Source organism: Oncorhynchus tshawytscha, linkage group LG05, assembly GCF_018296145.1.
Source record: "Oncorhynchus tshawytscha isolate Ot180627B linkage group LG05, Otsh_v2.0, whole genome shotgun sequence".
NCBI classification, from domain to species: domain Eukaryota; kingdom Metazoa; phylum Chordata; class Actinopteri; order Salmoniformes; family Salmonidae; genus Oncorhynchus; species Oncorhynchus tshawytscha.
This window is the reverse complement of record NC_056433.1, coordinates 57,591,644-57,608,153: the sequence shown is the minus strand read 5'-3', so window position 1 is coordinate 57,608,153 and position 16,510 is coordinate 57,591,644. Positions and strand designations below refer to the sequence as shown.

The window sequence follows — 16,510 nt, the reverse complement described above, 5'->3', positions numbered from 1 at the left end:
TCACTGTAAGCGACCGTCACTCTCAAAGCCGCTGTTTACTTCTAAGATCACTTTAGCACCGCCCTAAAAACCCGATTCAAATTCGACACAAACCTTCAAATAGGTATGTAATGACACATTATATAAACTCTTTATATTGTTTTATTTACATTGTAGAGGCGATAAGGTGATAAGTTGGACAGGTCGAGTGAAAAAAAGGCGTTTCCCCACACATCTCCTCTCCTCTCAACCACGCATTAGTTTCGCTTCCACACCCGCCATTTTTAAAAAGACCCGAAGGAGCTCATTGCCTTCTTCAATCATGCAGAAACGGGCAGCGTGGAGGTCTCGGCATGAATTCTGTTGGAAAGGGGAGAAATTGTGCTTTACATCGGTATTGACATTACAGTTGATCTGGAAGTATTACTTTTTTTGGGCGCTAAAATAAGGTCAATTGTACGGACCAAGTCGATGTACAAAAGTGAGTGAGTTTACGTTAGTCATATTATAATCTCCAGAAATATTGTCAGCACAAACTTCAAAGTAACGTTATAGTTTTAATGACCAAAGGGTCAAATGCCAACGTAAATAGGTCCGCTAGCTAGGTAACGTTACAGACAGTACTAACTTCGCTAGTTAGCATACCCGACACTGTCAACAATGAGTTCAGATAAATATAGTAAACTTCCTCTCTGGTGTATGCGGTGGGTGTTGTGATTAAGCAATAAGGCACAAGGGGATGTGGTATATACTCCGCGTTGCGTCGTGCATAAGAACAGCTCTTAGCTGTGCTATATTGGCGATATACCACAAATCCCCGAGGTGCCTTATTGCTATTATAAACTGGTTACCAACATTAATTAGAGCAGTACAAATACATGTTTTGTCATACCTGTGGTTTCCGGTTTGATATACCACGGCTGTCAGCCAATCAGTATTCAAGGCTCGACCCACCCAGTTTATAATCGTAGATATAGAACTGATATAAACTACAATTCCCATCATTCTAATTAAGGACCAGTCGATTTATTGATTAAATCAGCTACAGTAGCTAACTAGATAGGGATCAGTGATGGTTTAGGAAGGCCAATTTAGCTAAATGGATTTCGCTATATGCAGTAAGCATTTTTTTCTATGTATTCTATTTTCAGAGTGACCTAAGGATGTCGATTGTGAAAAGTGGCTTCCTTCATCGGCAGAGTAAGTGGAGCTGTACAGCACACAAATGTCAGAAACCTGTTAGCCATGCATTATGCTGGTCATGTTTCCAACTACCAATGTAACAGGTACTAGGTGTGGTCAAGAATAAGTTTGATTTCTATAGTTGAATGTTTCTTCCTGATACTTCACTGAATTTCCTCATGGAGTTTTTCCATATCACGATGACCTCATTGCTCTTTGACTTTGGGGCTTAGACCTGTGTTTGCACTAAGTGCTACAATATTTTAATACAATTGATGCAGGCACTATTCTGCGGCGGTGGAAGAGAAACTGGTTTGACCTGTGGTCTGATGGGTGGCTGGTATTCTTTGATGACCAGCACCGGCGAGATATGGAGGATGGGATCCACATGAGAGTGGACAGCATTAACATTCGCAGTGCAACTGCATGTCAAGGTACTTGACTACATCTGTTATACTTTTCTATCCTATCCTCTCAATTAGACCTAGGATAGTTTATCTGCACCAACCCATCAATCACCTGTTCCATTCACATTTTCATTGTCAATAGATCTGAACCCACCAGAGGGCAGGAGTCAAAATGCCCTGCTCCAGATAGTCTGCAGAGACGGACGGGTCATCAGCATTTGCGGAGACAGTGCAGATGATGTTTTGTAAGACAGCTCTCCCATTGTAATCAATATTACTGTGGTTAGTTGTGTCTATATTGGATAGCCTGCTGATAAGTCATGTCAATTCTTGTTTTCCCATTGTTGTTTCAGTGCATGGACCATGGCTCTCCAGGATGCCAGAGTCAGCTCTGTGAGTTTCTACTGATCTGCCAAGACCCTCAGCCTTCATATCCCAGTCTTCTTATTGACCGTGTTAGATTAGTTAATAGATTAGTATATTTTTTTTATTCACATGCAAAACATTCCATAGAGATTATCTATATTTTAGGTGGTCGCTCATCCTCAGATTGACTTTGCGCAGAAGATTGTTGCTTCTGCCTCTCCTCTGTATTCTGAATAAGTACATGTGAGCCTGCTGCCTATCCTTTACATTTGTGAACATACTTTGAGCAGTCAGTGTAGCACAGTGTCTTGTGCAATTTCACTATGAATTCTGTCTTGACATTTACACTGAACAAATATGAACGCAACATGCAACAATGTCAAATATTTTACTGAGTTACAGTTCATATAAGGAAATCTGTCAATTGAAATACATTCATTAGGCCCTGATCTATAGATTTCACATGACTGGGAATACAGATATGCATCTGTTGGTCACAGATACCTTTAAAATGTAGGGGTGTGGATCAGAAAATCAGTCAGTATCTCGTGGGATCACCATAATGCCTCATTCAGCGTGACACATCTCCTTAGCATAAAGTTGATCAGGCTGTTGATTGGCCTCTGGAATGCTGTCCTACTCCTCTTAATGGCTGTGCAAAGTTCCTGGATATTGGCGGGAACTGAAACACGCTGTCGTACATGTTGATCCAGAGCATCCTAAATATGCTCAATGGATGACATGTCTGGTGAATGTATATAGGCCATGGAAGAACTAGGGCATTTTCAGCTTCCAGAAATTGTATACAGATCCTTGCGACATGGGGCCATGCATTATGCTGAAACATGCGTTGATGACGGCAGATGAAAGTCACGACAATGGGCCTCAGGATCTCTTCACGGTATCTCTGTGCATTAAAATGGCCATCGATGAAATTAAATTGTGGTGTTTATCTGTAGCTTATGCCTGCCCATACCATAACCCCACCGCCACCATGGGGCTCTCTGTTCACATCAGCAAACCGCTCGCCCATATGACGCCATAGATGCTATCTGCCATCTGCCCAGTACAGTTGAAACCGGGGTAAATCCATGAAGAGCACACTTCTCCAGCGTGCCAGTGGCCATTGACGGTGAGCATTTTCCCACTAAAATCGGTTACGACGCCAAACCGCAGTCAGGTCAAGACCTTGGTGAGGACGACAATCACGCAGATGAGCTTTCCTGAGATGGTTTCTGCTAGTTTGTGCAGGAATTCTTCGGTTGTGCAACCCACAGTTTCATCAACTGTCTGGGGGACTGGTCTCCGATGATCCCGCAGGTGAAGAAGCCGGATGTGGAGGTCCTGGGGTTGTGTGGTTACACATGGTCTGGGGTTGTTGGACGTTTTGCCAAATTTTCTAAATCGACATTGCTAGAAAAATTAACATTAAATACTCTGGTGGACATTCCTGCAGTCAGCATGCCAATTGCACGCTCCCTCAACTTCAGACATCTGTTGCATTGTGTTGTGTGACTCAACTGCACATTTTAGTGGCCTTTTGTCCCCAGCACAAGGTACACCTGTGTAATGACCATGCTGTTTAATCAGCCTCTTAATATGCTACACCTGTCAGGTTATCTTGGCAAAGGAAAAATGCTCACTAACGGGGATGTAAACACATTTCTGCTCAATTTGAGCAAAATAATCATTTTGTGCATTTCGAAAATTTCTGGGTTCTTTTATTTCTGCTCATGAAACAGGACAAACACTTGTTGTGTTTAAAAAAAAATGTTCAGTGTACTTACATTGATTTAGTGAAACCATTGTAAATCCTTAGTTTATAATACATCTATATAACATGGTGTTTGTTATATATTGTGCTTTAGGATAAATGCTCTCTAGTTACGGTGGTGGTGGTGGTACTCTCCCATAGTGACAGGTAATTTCTGCCTTTCCAATAGGTTTATGTCCCGGACACTTATGGAGGCTATGCCCCAGCTCCTCCTCATGGCACACAGATCATTTATTCAGCAGATGGGCAGCCTAATGCGGTTGTATACCCCTATCAGTACCAAGGTACGCACTGGGTGAATGCCCACTTTTAAGTCTGCAAGGTTACATTGATAATTACATTGATTTAAATGTTTCTTCATTCTTTTAATGGATGTAATCATTCAATTACTATTTTAGCAATATAGAAGTTTTCACCATTCTAACCGGAGTTCATATTTCCCACCATGGTTTGTAGGAGCATATCCTATGAGAGATCCACAAGGAATGGACCAGGTTATTGTTCACGAGCGTCAACGTGATGATGGAGGAGACGTGGCTCTCAGTATGCTCGCTGGAGCTGTGACTGGATTGGCTATTGGGTCTCTGTTTGTCTTCTAGTGTCTTCATTGGAACAGTTTACAACGATACCTATCCCTAACTGACACGCACCATTCCCACATTTTTGCAGCACTGCAGCTGCATTTCTGTAGCCATGTGACAGAGATGGAGGAGTTACATGTATGTGATGGTTGGGCTAAGTTCACCTATGAGGCTTGATTGTGATGTGCCAGTAAATTACTCCTTTTGTGCCCTTACCAAAGCTTTTAATGTATATTAACGCCGTAGTGCTTTCTATTAGGCACAGTAGCTATTTTGCAGCTTGCCTTTTTTTGTTTGAAGAAACACAAATTATGTGATATTTTATGCACATCTGAAGAAAAGGTTTTGATATATTTAAACATATTTTTATCCTTTTCAGGTCTCGCAAATGTAAATTCTTCTAACTGATGCCTCGTATAGTAGAGTGGGACTAGAGTTTTTTTATTGGAACATTCCTGAGCTTGTAAAATCCTGATTCTTCACTTTACACATCTGTCTTAAATCCAATGTCCTTTTGAGGCTTTTCACTCATTTTTCATCTAATTTGCATTTGAGATTTCACTTGCCTTTATTTGGTTATTGTCATTCCTTGAACATGGAAGGATATTGGATATTTTTGGAAGGGAATCTATGATTTATGCTCTAGGATTATTGCTTGGTTTTCCTATTACTTCATTGTCAGCTGTTGAACCATGTCTTTTGTTTTATCTCATGTGAGAGGTGAGGAGGAGATGCATGTGTAAACTAGAGTATGCACAAACATCCAGGCTAATCTTACATTTAAAGCTGCTACAACAGAGAACTGAATGATACTCCTTGACATTTAAATTGTTTTGACTTTACGCCACTCCTAAAATCATTTTTAAATATGTGTCTATTTTTCATGTTAATGATATTTATGAATATTTATTGAGTCATTACATTATGTGCTCTTTGTTGAACTGGATATGTTAATTAGTTAACATGTGAGTGGCCTCTATTTGTCGCTGAACACATCAGCCACTGGTTTTTCACATTTTATATTCAATTTCAAAGTCTTATTTAACTCTTACACCACCTTGTACAGACATTTGGAATACTAGATTGTGTTTCCCTTTTAGACATGACCGTTGTATACAATAATTGATAACAGATTATATTTATTTGATATCAAATGAAGTAGAGCTTTATGGGGCAAACTGCTTTCATGTAATCACAAAACCATTATACCTTACATTTCAAATGGAAAACATTTTGTTATGCAGAATTAATGCAGTGTTTATTGCTCTTTAGCAATTGTATGACATTTTAACAATTTACTTATTAAATTATTAAATCCACATGAATTCACTATGGAAACTATTTGTGAATCCTAGCAACGTCTGAGTTTCACCTTGGCTCAAGGGGAGCCGCTTGATGTCACATGGTGTTTGAAAAAGGAATCACTTTTAACCATGATATGCTCTTAACATAGTCCAAAGCAAATGAATAACAGTGCCAGTTAGTATGAAATGGAGACTACTTCATACACACATTCCATAGATTATTTAGACATTTTGGCATGACAGTGCCTTGTATGTTGGGTCTCTGGACAAACCGCTTGTCTCAACACCGTTCCCTGGTATTTCGCACCACTGTTAATATCAGAATATTACTCTCTTATGCATTGTGGTCACATCCCAGTGTTTTGTGAATGACACGCTATATCAGGGGTGTCAAATCAGGGTGGGACACATTGTCTCCAATGACATCCGGAGGTACGCATTGAAAAGTGATGTATTTCTTTGCCATCAAAATGTGCAAATAAATAGTCATCTTGCTATAATTTTCACATTTTCAATGCTCTCTGACTGTCTAGCTTTCATTTTGGTGATTAGAAGGCCAGCATCCCGGAGTTGCCTCTTCACTGTTGACGTTGGTGTTTTGCAGGTACTATTTAATGAAGCTGCCAGTTGAAGACTTGTGAGGTGTCTGTTTCTCAAACTTGACACTAATGTACTTGTCCTCTTGCTCAGTTGTGCATCGGGGCCTCCGACTCCTCTTTCTATTCTGGTTAGAGCCAGTTTGCACTGTTCTGTGAAGGGAGTAGTACACAGAGTTGTACGAGATCTTCAATTTCTTGCATGGAATAGCCTTAATTTCTCAGAACATGAATAGACTGATGAGTTTCAGAAGAAAGTTCTTTGTTTCTGGCCATTTTGAGCCTGTAATTGAACCCACAAATGCTGATGCTCCAGATACTCAACTAGTCTAAAGGCCAGTTTTATTGCTTCTTTAATCAGACAACAGTTTTCAGCTGTGCTAACATAATTGCAAAAGGGTTTTCTAATGATCAATTAGCCTTTTAAAATGATAAACTTGGATTAGCTAACACAACGTGCCATTGGAACACAGGAGTGATGGTTGCTGACAATGGGCCTCTGTACACCTATGTAGGTATTCCATTTAAAAAATCCGCCGTTTCCAGCTACAATAGTCATTTACAACATTAATGTCTACACTGTATTTCTGATCAATTTGATGTTATTTTTTATGGACAAAAAAAAGTGCTTTTCTTTCAAAAACAAGAAAATTGAAAAGTGACCCTAAACTTTTCAATGGTAGTGTATTGAAATATACAACCATCCAAAGATGTGTAAAGTAAAATCAAACATCAGTAATTTCGATACAGGTAATATTTTTATTTACATATACACCAAGATTAGAACACAACTGGATACCTCTTGAACATCCCAGAAAAAAAACCTGAATATATATTTCTAGGAAACCCCACAGCCATAGATGTTAACAGTATTTTCAAAAGAAAACATAATGACCATTCTTCTTTTATGAAGAAAAATCCCTCCCTTCTCAGCATTGTTCAACGCTACACTAATCTCATACCAATGACCAGACAATATTTGTGAACAGCTCAAATGAGAATGATGGACTATACTGTACATTGAGATTTATAGCATTTTTTGTGTTTTTAAGTCAGAGGTTATAGAAAGAACTGTATACAATCATAAGTAAGTAACTGTCTGAATATGTGTCTCTTTCATAGGGTGTCTTTCATCGGCTTTAGTAGTAAGTGAGAGAGGATATACATTGATTCTCTTTCAAGGCACAACTTGTACAAAACATTTGAAGTGGGCAAAAATGTATGAAGTACAATTGAAGGGGTACAGGTTAAAAAAATGACCAAACATTATTGCACACTCAATTACTGATTCATCATTCAGATCAATCATTGGGTTTTATTTCATTATAACATAGCCCCACCCACCCATCCCAAAGTACTTTTACTTGCTACAGCAAAATAATATGAATATTGTACAAAAAAAGACAATGAAAGGAAGTTGAAATCAAATTAAAGTTGCTGATATTTAATCATGATATGGTCCGCTTCAATGAGTGCTACTCCACCAACACAGAGTGAACGTTACAGACTTAGCCCTTCTTGGATACAACATGAATAAATAAATAAAAACTTAACTAGGTCCTAGTTAAAGTTCAAGTTTAACTAGGTCCTAGTCCTAGTTAAGGTCCTAGTTAAGTAAACTAACTAGGTCCTAACACCATACAGTACAACAAAACCTGCAATCCTCATATATCTTGCCAAGTCATAGATGTACTTCAAGGAGTAAAGGCCTTTTGGAGGAGTTGCTGTAATGCACCATGACATGCATTGTTAGTTTGATGCCATCAAGGCAAAAACAGACACTTTAGTGTTTTAAAGCATAAACTATGAATACATTGCTTGAATCCATTTTCTTTGAGACCATCACCATCTTAAACAGTCAACCTTATCTGGCTTCGTAAAAAAAAAGAAACAAGTAATGTACTATGGGTATGTATTCGCAGAATAAGCAAACAAATCAACATACATGAAACCCCTTTGTAACTTGGAGAGAAAGTAGAGTAGTAAATACAAGCCTGAGAACCAGTGGAGGAAAAGGACAAAAAAAAGGAAAGTTGGGTTTGCATTATCTGGTTGAGTGTTAGCCTTCCTGACCAAAGTCCTCTGTGAACTTCTTGAGTTTATCCAAGTCCTGCTCGTTCACAGTTGGCTTGGTGTTGTGCAGTGACCTCAGCATATCAGCCTGTAAACAGCACATCACAAAGGTCAATTAGTAGGGCTGGGACGATACCAGAATCTCAATATTTTTGCAAAAATTAAAATGCGAAGCAGATCAAACAATCTTTGTTTGGATATTAAAAACCTGCTGTATGTAAAATATAGTGTGATATAGCTTGGAACATAACTAAAATGTGACTCTGGATGGCAACATAATGATGTTTGTTCCCAACATTAGGGCTGTTTTCCCCCCAAAAAGTTACATCCGCTTCATGTTTTGTTTCTTTGCCACGATACTAACGAGAATCGTGATACAGATATCATCCCAGTCCAATCAGTTAGCATCACATACTTGTTCCCTCATATTTAAAAAAATATATGTTTTTGGGGTTCTTCTCACCATGCAAACAACAGGCTCCATGAGTTTCTCCCCATTAACATCCATCCAGGTCATCTCTATGGCGTCTGGATCTCCTGGTGAGCATGGGGTCAGGAGGTCGTCTACCACGAGGTTGGGATGGTTCCATGACGATCCTTGGACCTGGGTGTATGCAGGAGAAGACATGGACGGAACTGGATTTGTGATTACTGACTTTTCATTGACAGAGCATTCAATGCTTCCTTCAAAACTATTAGATGCTGAAAATTAAATCAATTAAGATTTGCTGCACCTAGTTGAGCCCCGCCTCTGTTGAATGTCACTTACCCGTTTGAAGTGAGTGGCCGACTGCACTTTCCTGACTGGCTGCATGAGGGCGTCCCTCACGATGACGCTGATGTCAGCTCCAGAGTAGCCTTCTGTCTTCTTACCAAGGGTCACATAGTCTGATTCAATGAGCTCACTGGGGGTGGAGCCTAGATGTAGCTTGAACATGAAGGAGCGGGCGTGCTCCTCAGGCAGAGGGATGTAGATCCGCTTCTCAAACCTAAGGCACAGAAACCTGACAGCTGTGATATCTGATACGGGAAGGACATATGGTGATGCAGCAAGTGACAGGAGGGAATCTCATTCTTTAGTTTCTAATCTTTAACAATCTGTCTAATAAGAGTCAATGGGTAAATATCCAAGGAATAATACATCTTTACAATAAGATAAAGGACTTGAGATCATCAAAAGATAAATATACACAGACCTTCTCCTAATAGCAGAGTCCAATGTCCAGGGGATGTTTGTGGCTCCTAGAACCAGGACTCCATCATTGTCATTTCCAACACCTGGGAGAAGAGAGAGAAAACGCTTTAAAATAGACAGCTGGTCCAGTCAAATGGAAAGCCAAGAAATGTGTAGTTTAGTTGTTTTGGTGATACCTTAGAAAGAAAAAGGTTCAGTGCTAAACAACACAGTGGACGAAGCAGTTGTGTCAATACTCAAGGTACAAGGTAAACAGGATCTGAGGCCAAGCTTTGCGTAAACTCTCACCCTGCATCTGGACCAGGAACTCAGTCTTGATGCGGCGGGCTGCTTCACTCTCGTTCTCACTCCTGGAGCCACACAGAGAGTCTATCTCATCGATGAAGATGATGGAGGGCTTGTTCTCCCTGGCTAGGCTAAATAGATTCTTCACCAACCTGATGACAGAAAGAGTGGCGGCAAGTAAATAGGAGACCAATGGATGGTGTGGGAGAAGAATGAAGAGGAGGATAGAGATGGGTATGTATGAGCAATCCTTCAAATACTATTTTGATTTGATTGCATAGCCCATCCTCTTTGCCCCATCACTCACTTTTCACTTTCCCCCAGCCACTTTGACACCAGGTCAGATGAGGAGATAGAGAAGAAGGTGGAGTTGTTGGCTTCTGTGGCCACAGCCTTGGCCAGGTAAGACTTTCCTGTACCAGGAGGGCCAAAGAGCAAGATCCCTCTCCATGGAGTCCGCTTTCCTGGACACCAAAGACAAACATACTCATGTATTCTTTAATTACATGACTTCTATAGTTAATACTATCCAAGACTAAAACTATTTACTCTTCAGATGCATTGCTGCAAGTCACAATACATGCGTTATTATCTAGAATGTTATGTGTTGATTGAATTACATAATCCATACCTGTGAAGAGGTGAGGAAATTTGATGGGCAAGATGACAGCTTCTTTAAGGGCCTCTTTTGCACCCTCAAGCCCAGCTACGTCACTCCACTTGATGTTTGGCTTTTCCATGACGATGGCACCTGTATGACATATAGTAGATAGATAGAAGTGGTTGAAATGTAGTATGACGTATGTACATTTTTTTCATACAAATCAAATGCAGATTCAGTGTCAAAAGGCAACATCAAAGCTTGTATGAGCCTCACAAAAAATGCTGAAAAGGGAAATAGCTGATGCTAAAACTCACCCGAGAGTTGATTTTGGAACTTCTTTTTCTCTGGGTCACCTTCACCTTCATCACTCTCATTCCTGCAAAAGAAAAAGAAAAGTCATTTTGACCTCACTGTACTGATAAGGAGGCCACACAAAAATTATATAAACAGTCCAAAAGACTAAAGAATCAGAACCAAATGAAGGATTGGTGAGGATTATAACGCATCTCAGGATTCATTATGCTCACTTAGGGCTGTTGTGGTGACCATAGTACCGCCACATTGGCAATCATGAGTCATGACCGCAGTAAATCTCCTTTTATGACTCTGCACATTTTTTGGTAGTACTCAACTTGCTAACTACACCGTATATACAACATTAGTGGATTTGGCTATTTGGACCACACCCGTTGCTGATAGGTATATCAAATCGAGCACACCGCCATGCAATCTCCATAGACAAACATTGGCAGTAGAATGGCCTTACTGAAGAGCTCATTGACTTTCAACGTGGCACCGTCATAGGATGCCACCTTTCCAACAAGCTAATTTGTCAATTTCTGCCCTGCTAGAGCTGCCCCGCTCAACTGTAAGTGCTGTTATTGTGAAGTGGAAACGTCTAAGACCAACAACGCCTCAGCCGCGAAGTGGTAGGCCACACAAGCTCATACAATGGGAACGCCGAGTGCGTTTAACGCGTAAAATCGCATGTCCTCGGTTGCAACACTCACTACCGAGTTCCAAACTGCCTCTGGGGAAAAAAACATCAGCACAATAACTGTTCGTCAGGAGCTTCATGAAATTGGCTTCCATGGCCACACACAAGCCTATGACCACCATGCGCAATGCCAAGCGTCGGCTGGAGTGGTGTAAAGCTCGCCGCCATTGGACTCTGGAGCAGTGGAAACGCATTCTCTGGAGTGATGAATCACGCTTCACCATCTGGCAGTCCGACAGATGAATCTGGGTTTGGCGGACGCCAAGAGAACACTACCTGCCCCAATACTTAGTGCCAACTTTAAAGTTTGGTGTAGGAGGAATAATGGTCTGGGGTTGTTTTTCATGGTTCGGGCTAGGTCCCTAGGTTCCAGTTGAGGGAAATCTTAATGCTACAGTATACAATGACATTCTAGATGATTCTGTGCTTCCAACTTTGTGGCAACAGTTTGGGGAAGGCCCTTTCCTGTTTCAGCATGACAATGCCTCCGTGCACAAAGCGAGGTCCATACAGATGGTTTGTCAAAATCAGTGTGGAAGAACTTGACTGGCCTGCAGAGCCGACCTCAACCCCATCGAAAACCTTTGGGATGAATTGGTACGCCGACTGCGCGCCAGGCCTAATCACCCAACATTAGTGCCCGATCTGGCTGAATGGAAGCAAGTCTCCGCAGCAACTTTCCAACATCTAGTAGAAACCCTTCCCAGAAGAGTAGAGGCTGTTATAGTAGCAAATGAATGCCCATGATTTTGGAGATGTTCGACAAGCAGGTGTCCACATACTTCAAACAGGGGTTGATGCGTGGAGTGAAATAAGTGTTCTCTTATTTCCCAGCTGCTCATATCAAGCACATGCTCCATTATAAAACCAAAGTAGCCTACAAAACGAACCGTTGGGAAAGCGTGCGGACTATGTTCGCCATGTCTTTTTTCCCTTTTTCTGCCCATTTGAAAATGTGCCATTCTAAATCAAAACTAGTTTTACATATTAGTAAAGACAAGATTACATTGTAGGCCAGTAGACCAACTCATATTATGTTCTTCTGAAATACATTTACTTCATATCATATTGTTTCTTTAAACCTGACTAAAATAAATCATGGATTTATTGTATATTTTTAACTAGATGTTACAAAAGCACACATCTGTGACTTGTATGCATGGAGGCCTGGAAATGCTAATCCTATGTTAATTAACGGCCAATTACCGTGAGACCGGCAGACTTTTGCACGACAATAACCGGCTGACATAATTTCATGACCACCACAGCCCTATTCACCCTTTGTCATCAGACCCAGACTCTTTGACAGGCTTGGCTGGAGGAGCCTTCTCCTTCTTCTTAAGGTATTCCTTCAGCTTCTCTGCTCGGTCCAGGTACTCTGCACACTTTGCCCTGATGCTTTGCTTGGCCTTGTCTCCCTGGGCCTCATCTATAGGAAAAGGAAATGGACCACAGGTTGTCACATCACATTATGCCCCAAGTCACCTCACACATCGGGCATTTAATGTGAAAGTGAAACAACTTTTAAAACAGTTTCTTTAAGAAATTATATATGTTTACCCAGAGGTCCTCCTGTGGTCATTCCAAGTTCATTCCAAACTTTAAGATCAAAGGTGAACACATACACTCACCGGCCAGTTTATTAGGTTCACCACCCCATTCACAAAAATGGTTTGCTCCTACAGACAGTGATTGTCGTGGCTTTCTATATAAAGCAGGCAGACACGCATTGAGGCATTCAGTTAGTTTGATTGAATGTTAGAATGGGCAAAACTGGGCCTCCCGGGTGGCGCAGTGCTAGCTGTGCCACCAGAGACTCTGGGTTCGCGCCCAGGCTCTGTCACAGCTGGCCGCGACCGGGAGGTCCGTGGGGCGACGCACAATCGTCCGGGTTAGGGAGGGTTTGGCCGGTAGGGATATCCTTATCTCATCACGCACTAGCGACTCCTGTGGCGGGCCGTGCGCAGTGCACACTAACCAGGTCGCCAGGTGCACGGTGCTTCCTCCGACACATTGGTGCGGCTGGCTTCCGGGTTGGATGCGCGTTGTGTTAATAAGCAGTGCGGCTTGGTTGGATTGTGTTTCGGAGGACGCATGGCTTTCGACCTTCGTCTCTCCCGAGCCCGTACGGGAGTTGTAGCGGTGAGACAAGATAATAACTACTAACAATTGGATACCACGAAATCGGGGAGAAAAGGGGATAAAATTAAAATAAAAAGAATGGGCAAAACTAGTGATCTAAGGAACTTTCAGCGTGGTGTTATCGGTGTATGATCATCGGTGTTAGGCGTGCCGGACCCAGCATTTCAGAAACGACTGCCCTGCTGGGCTTTTCACGCACGACAGTGCGGGTTAACCGAGAATAGTGCGACAAACAGAAAACATCCAGTGGCAGTCCTGTGGGCTAAAACAGCTTGTTGATGAGAGAGGTTGAAGGAGAATGGCAAGAATTGTGCAACCTAACAGGAGGGCCACAAACAGACAAATAACAGCACAGTGCAAAAGTGGTGTGCAGTCTCTGGTGGCATCTCGGAACGCACAACTCGTCAATCTTTGTCACGGATGGGCCATTGCAGCAGACCACCACAGAGGGTTCCACTCCTACCAGCTAAAAACAAGAAGAAGCGTATCCAGTGGGCACATGATCACCAACACGACAATTGAGTAGTGGAAAAACACTGCTTGAAACATGACATCACGTTCAGTTTACTTGAGTGGCCTGCACAGTCCCCAGACGTCAACCCAATAGAGCATCTTTGAGATTAGATGGAATGGGCTGCTCGCAGCATGAATGTACCCATCTAGACCGAGTCGGACACCCCTTTGCCTCCAGAACAGCCTGAATTATTCGGGGAATTCTACAAGGTGTCGGAAATGTTCCACAGGGATGTTGGTCCATGGTGACGCAAAGTCCAATCTGCAGCAACTGCATGATGCCGTCGTGTCAGCATGGATCAACATTCTTGTGGAACATTTCCAACACCTTGTAGAATTACCCAAAGAATTCATGCTGTTCTGAAGGCAAAGGGGGGTCCGACCCAATACTAGATGGGTGTACCTAATAAACTGTCATGTGAGTGTATATTACCAAATTAAAGTGAATAGAATAACAATGTATGTGGATGTTCTGTGTTTGCATTGTATTTCTCAAATTAAGACATATCTAAGTTCCACTTGCTGTTTACAAGACAACTCACACTTCACAACATGAAGGAAGTACTGAATAGAATGCTGGTACAACCGGAGAGCTTCCTCATAGTTTTTAGCTTTGTCCTCCTCTGCAGCCTTGCTTGCAAGATCTATGGCTTTCTGTAACACAATGCATGGGCAATGTTATAGAAGAGCCATAACAAAAGAGGGAAGGGCATTAGCATGACATCTTGTTCTGCCAGATATCATCACTGTCATTTGGTGAAGTTTATTTTAGAAAGGTATGTCAAAATGAAATGAGTAAATAATGAAACATTTCTCACATACACACGCACCAGCGTCAATAGTCATATTTACTAGACAAATCTAAGGATTAACGCCATCTGAAACAACAGTAGACTTGAATACAGTGTTAGCTAGCAAGCCTAGCTTGCTGGCTAATTTCGTTTGTTGTTGTCCCTGGCTGGACACTCACTCACCTGTAAATTGTTATTAGCCATGGTTGCTGGATACGTACAATTGCCAAAATAAAACTTTACTCTAGTCTCAATAGATCAACGTACAATTAGCTACAACACGACGTTATTAGCTCTGGTTAGTGTTTTGTTATCATTTTGGTGAAATCTTCAATTGTTCGGAATCTCTTCCGCATCAAGATGTCGAGTGTCACTTCCGCCTATGGATGTACACGTGACAGCAACAGAAAGGAGACGAGTAAAGCTTTTTCTGACCCTTTACTGTCAATTTCATGCGGTCAATTTCACAGCCTATTTTTATCTGTACTTTGAAATTCTGATTAACAAACCATAAACATGTATGTGCATTGTATATGCTAGAAATAAGGTTACAAAGATCAGACAGATTTGCAAGGATTCTGTTTCTTGGTGAGTACAGTAAATCAAAACATGTTTTGAATCACACATGTTTAGCAATGTCATTGCGGGTGTAGCGAAATTCTTGTGTTTTTAGCTTCAACCGTGCAGTAATATCTAACAATACACACAAATCAAAGTAAAGGAATTAAGAATATGCACTGTCAGAGCAGCATAGACTAAGATACAGTAGAATATAATACAGTATGTACAAATGAGATGGGTAATGCAAAATATGTAAACATTATTAAAGTGACTAGTGTTCTATTTATTAAAGTGGCCAGTGATTTCAAGTCTGTATATAGGCAGCAGCCTCTAATGTGCTAGTGATGGCTATTTAACAGTCTGATGGTCTTGCGATAGATGTTTTTCAGTCTCTCGGTCCCAGCTGTGATGCATCTGTACAGACCTCGACTTCTGGATGATAGCGGGGTGAATAGGCAGTGGCTCGGGTGGTTGTTGTTATTGATCTTTTTGGCCTTCCGGTGGCATCGGGTGCTGCAGGTGTCCTGGAGGGCAGGTAGTTTGCCCCCGGTGATGCGTTGGGCAGACTGCACCAAACCCCTGGAGAGCCCTGCGATTGCGGGCGGTACAGTTGTGCATCTGTAAAAGTTTGAGGGTTATAGGTGACAAGCCAAATTTCTTCAGCCTCCTGAGGTTGAAGTGGCGTTGTTGCTCCTTCTTCACCACACTGTTTGTATGGGTGGACCATTTCAGTTTGTCAGTGATGTGTACGCCAAGGAACTTGAAGCTGTCCACCTTCTCCGCTGCGATCTCTTCAATGTGGATAGGAGGACGCTCCCTTTGCAGTTTCCTGAAGTCCACTATCATCTCCTTTGTTTTGTTGACGTTGAGTAAGAGGCTATTTTCCTGGCACCAGAAGAAAATGGCACAGAGGGCAGCCGTGCTTCTAGCCCCTAGGCCCTCGTTTTTTGGGGGTGTTATTTCTTACATTATTAGGCCAGAAAATATTTTGTTTTATTACATACAGCTGAGAATAACTTTTGGATATCAGAGCGGCAGTAACTCACCAGCATTACGACCAGGAATACAGCTTTCCCGAATCGGATCCTTTGTTCGTACCCCCCAGGGCAATTGAACTGATTCCAAAGGCTGACCCAAAACATCACATGTTATTGAATGAG

At 41.7% G+C, this 16,510-nt stretch overlaps 2 protein-coding genes across 4 annotated transcripts; one reads left to right on the top strand and one right to left on the bottom strand.

Moving 5' to 3' along the window:
- Nucleotides 1-25: 25 nt before the first annotated feature.
- LOC112250954 (pleckstrin homology domain-containing family B member 2) lies at nucleotides 26-5,618 on the top strand. 3 transcript variants are annotated; one of them, XM_024421524.2, is made up of 7 exons: nucleotides 26-103; nucleotides 1,131-1,179; nucleotides 1,443-1,595; nucleotides 1,711-1,813; nucleotides 1,922-1,961; nucleotides 3,878-3,992; nucleotides 4,165-5,618. In XM_024421524.2, the coding sequence occupies exons 2-7, from the start codon at nucleotides 1,143-1,145 to the stop codon at nucleotides 4,305-4,307; spliced, it is 591 nt and encodes a 196-aa protein (XP_024277292.1). In that variant the 5' UTR covers nucleotides 26-103; nucleotides 1,131-1,142; the 3' UTR covers nucleotides 4,308-5,618. The 3 variants fall into 3 exon arrangements, with proteins under 3 accessions (XP_024277292.1, XP_024277294.1, XP_024277293.1); XM_024421526.2 differs by lacking the exon at nucleotides 26-103 and adding an exon at nucleotides 336-373; XM_024421525.2 differs by lacking the exon at nucleotides 26-103 and adding an exon at nucleotides 403-460.
- A 1,307-nt stretch (nucleotides 5,619-6,925) lies between these two features.
- On the bottom strand, nucleotides 6,926-15,183 carry LOC112250957 (vacuolar protein sorting-associated protein 4B). The gene is made up of 11 exons (XM_024421529.2): nucleotides 14,973-15,183; nucleotides 14,541-14,652; nucleotides 12,622-12,772; nucleotides 10,661-10,722; nucleotides 10,374-10,493; nucleotides 10,050-10,206; nucleotides 9,746-9,894; nucleotides 9,459-9,540; nucleotides 9,032-9,251; nucleotides 8,726-8,866; nucleotides 6,926-8,350 (listed from the first exon to the last, which is right to left on the bottom strand). The coding sequence occupies exons 1-11, from the start codon at nucleotides 14,991-14,993 to the stop codon at nucleotides 8,249-8,251; spliced, it is 1,317 nt and encodes a 438-aa protein (XP_024277297.1). The 5' UTR covers nucleotides 14,994-15,183; the 3' UTR covers nucleotides 6,926-8,248.
- Between the last annotated feature and the right edge of the window lie 1,327 nt (nucleotides 15,184-16,510).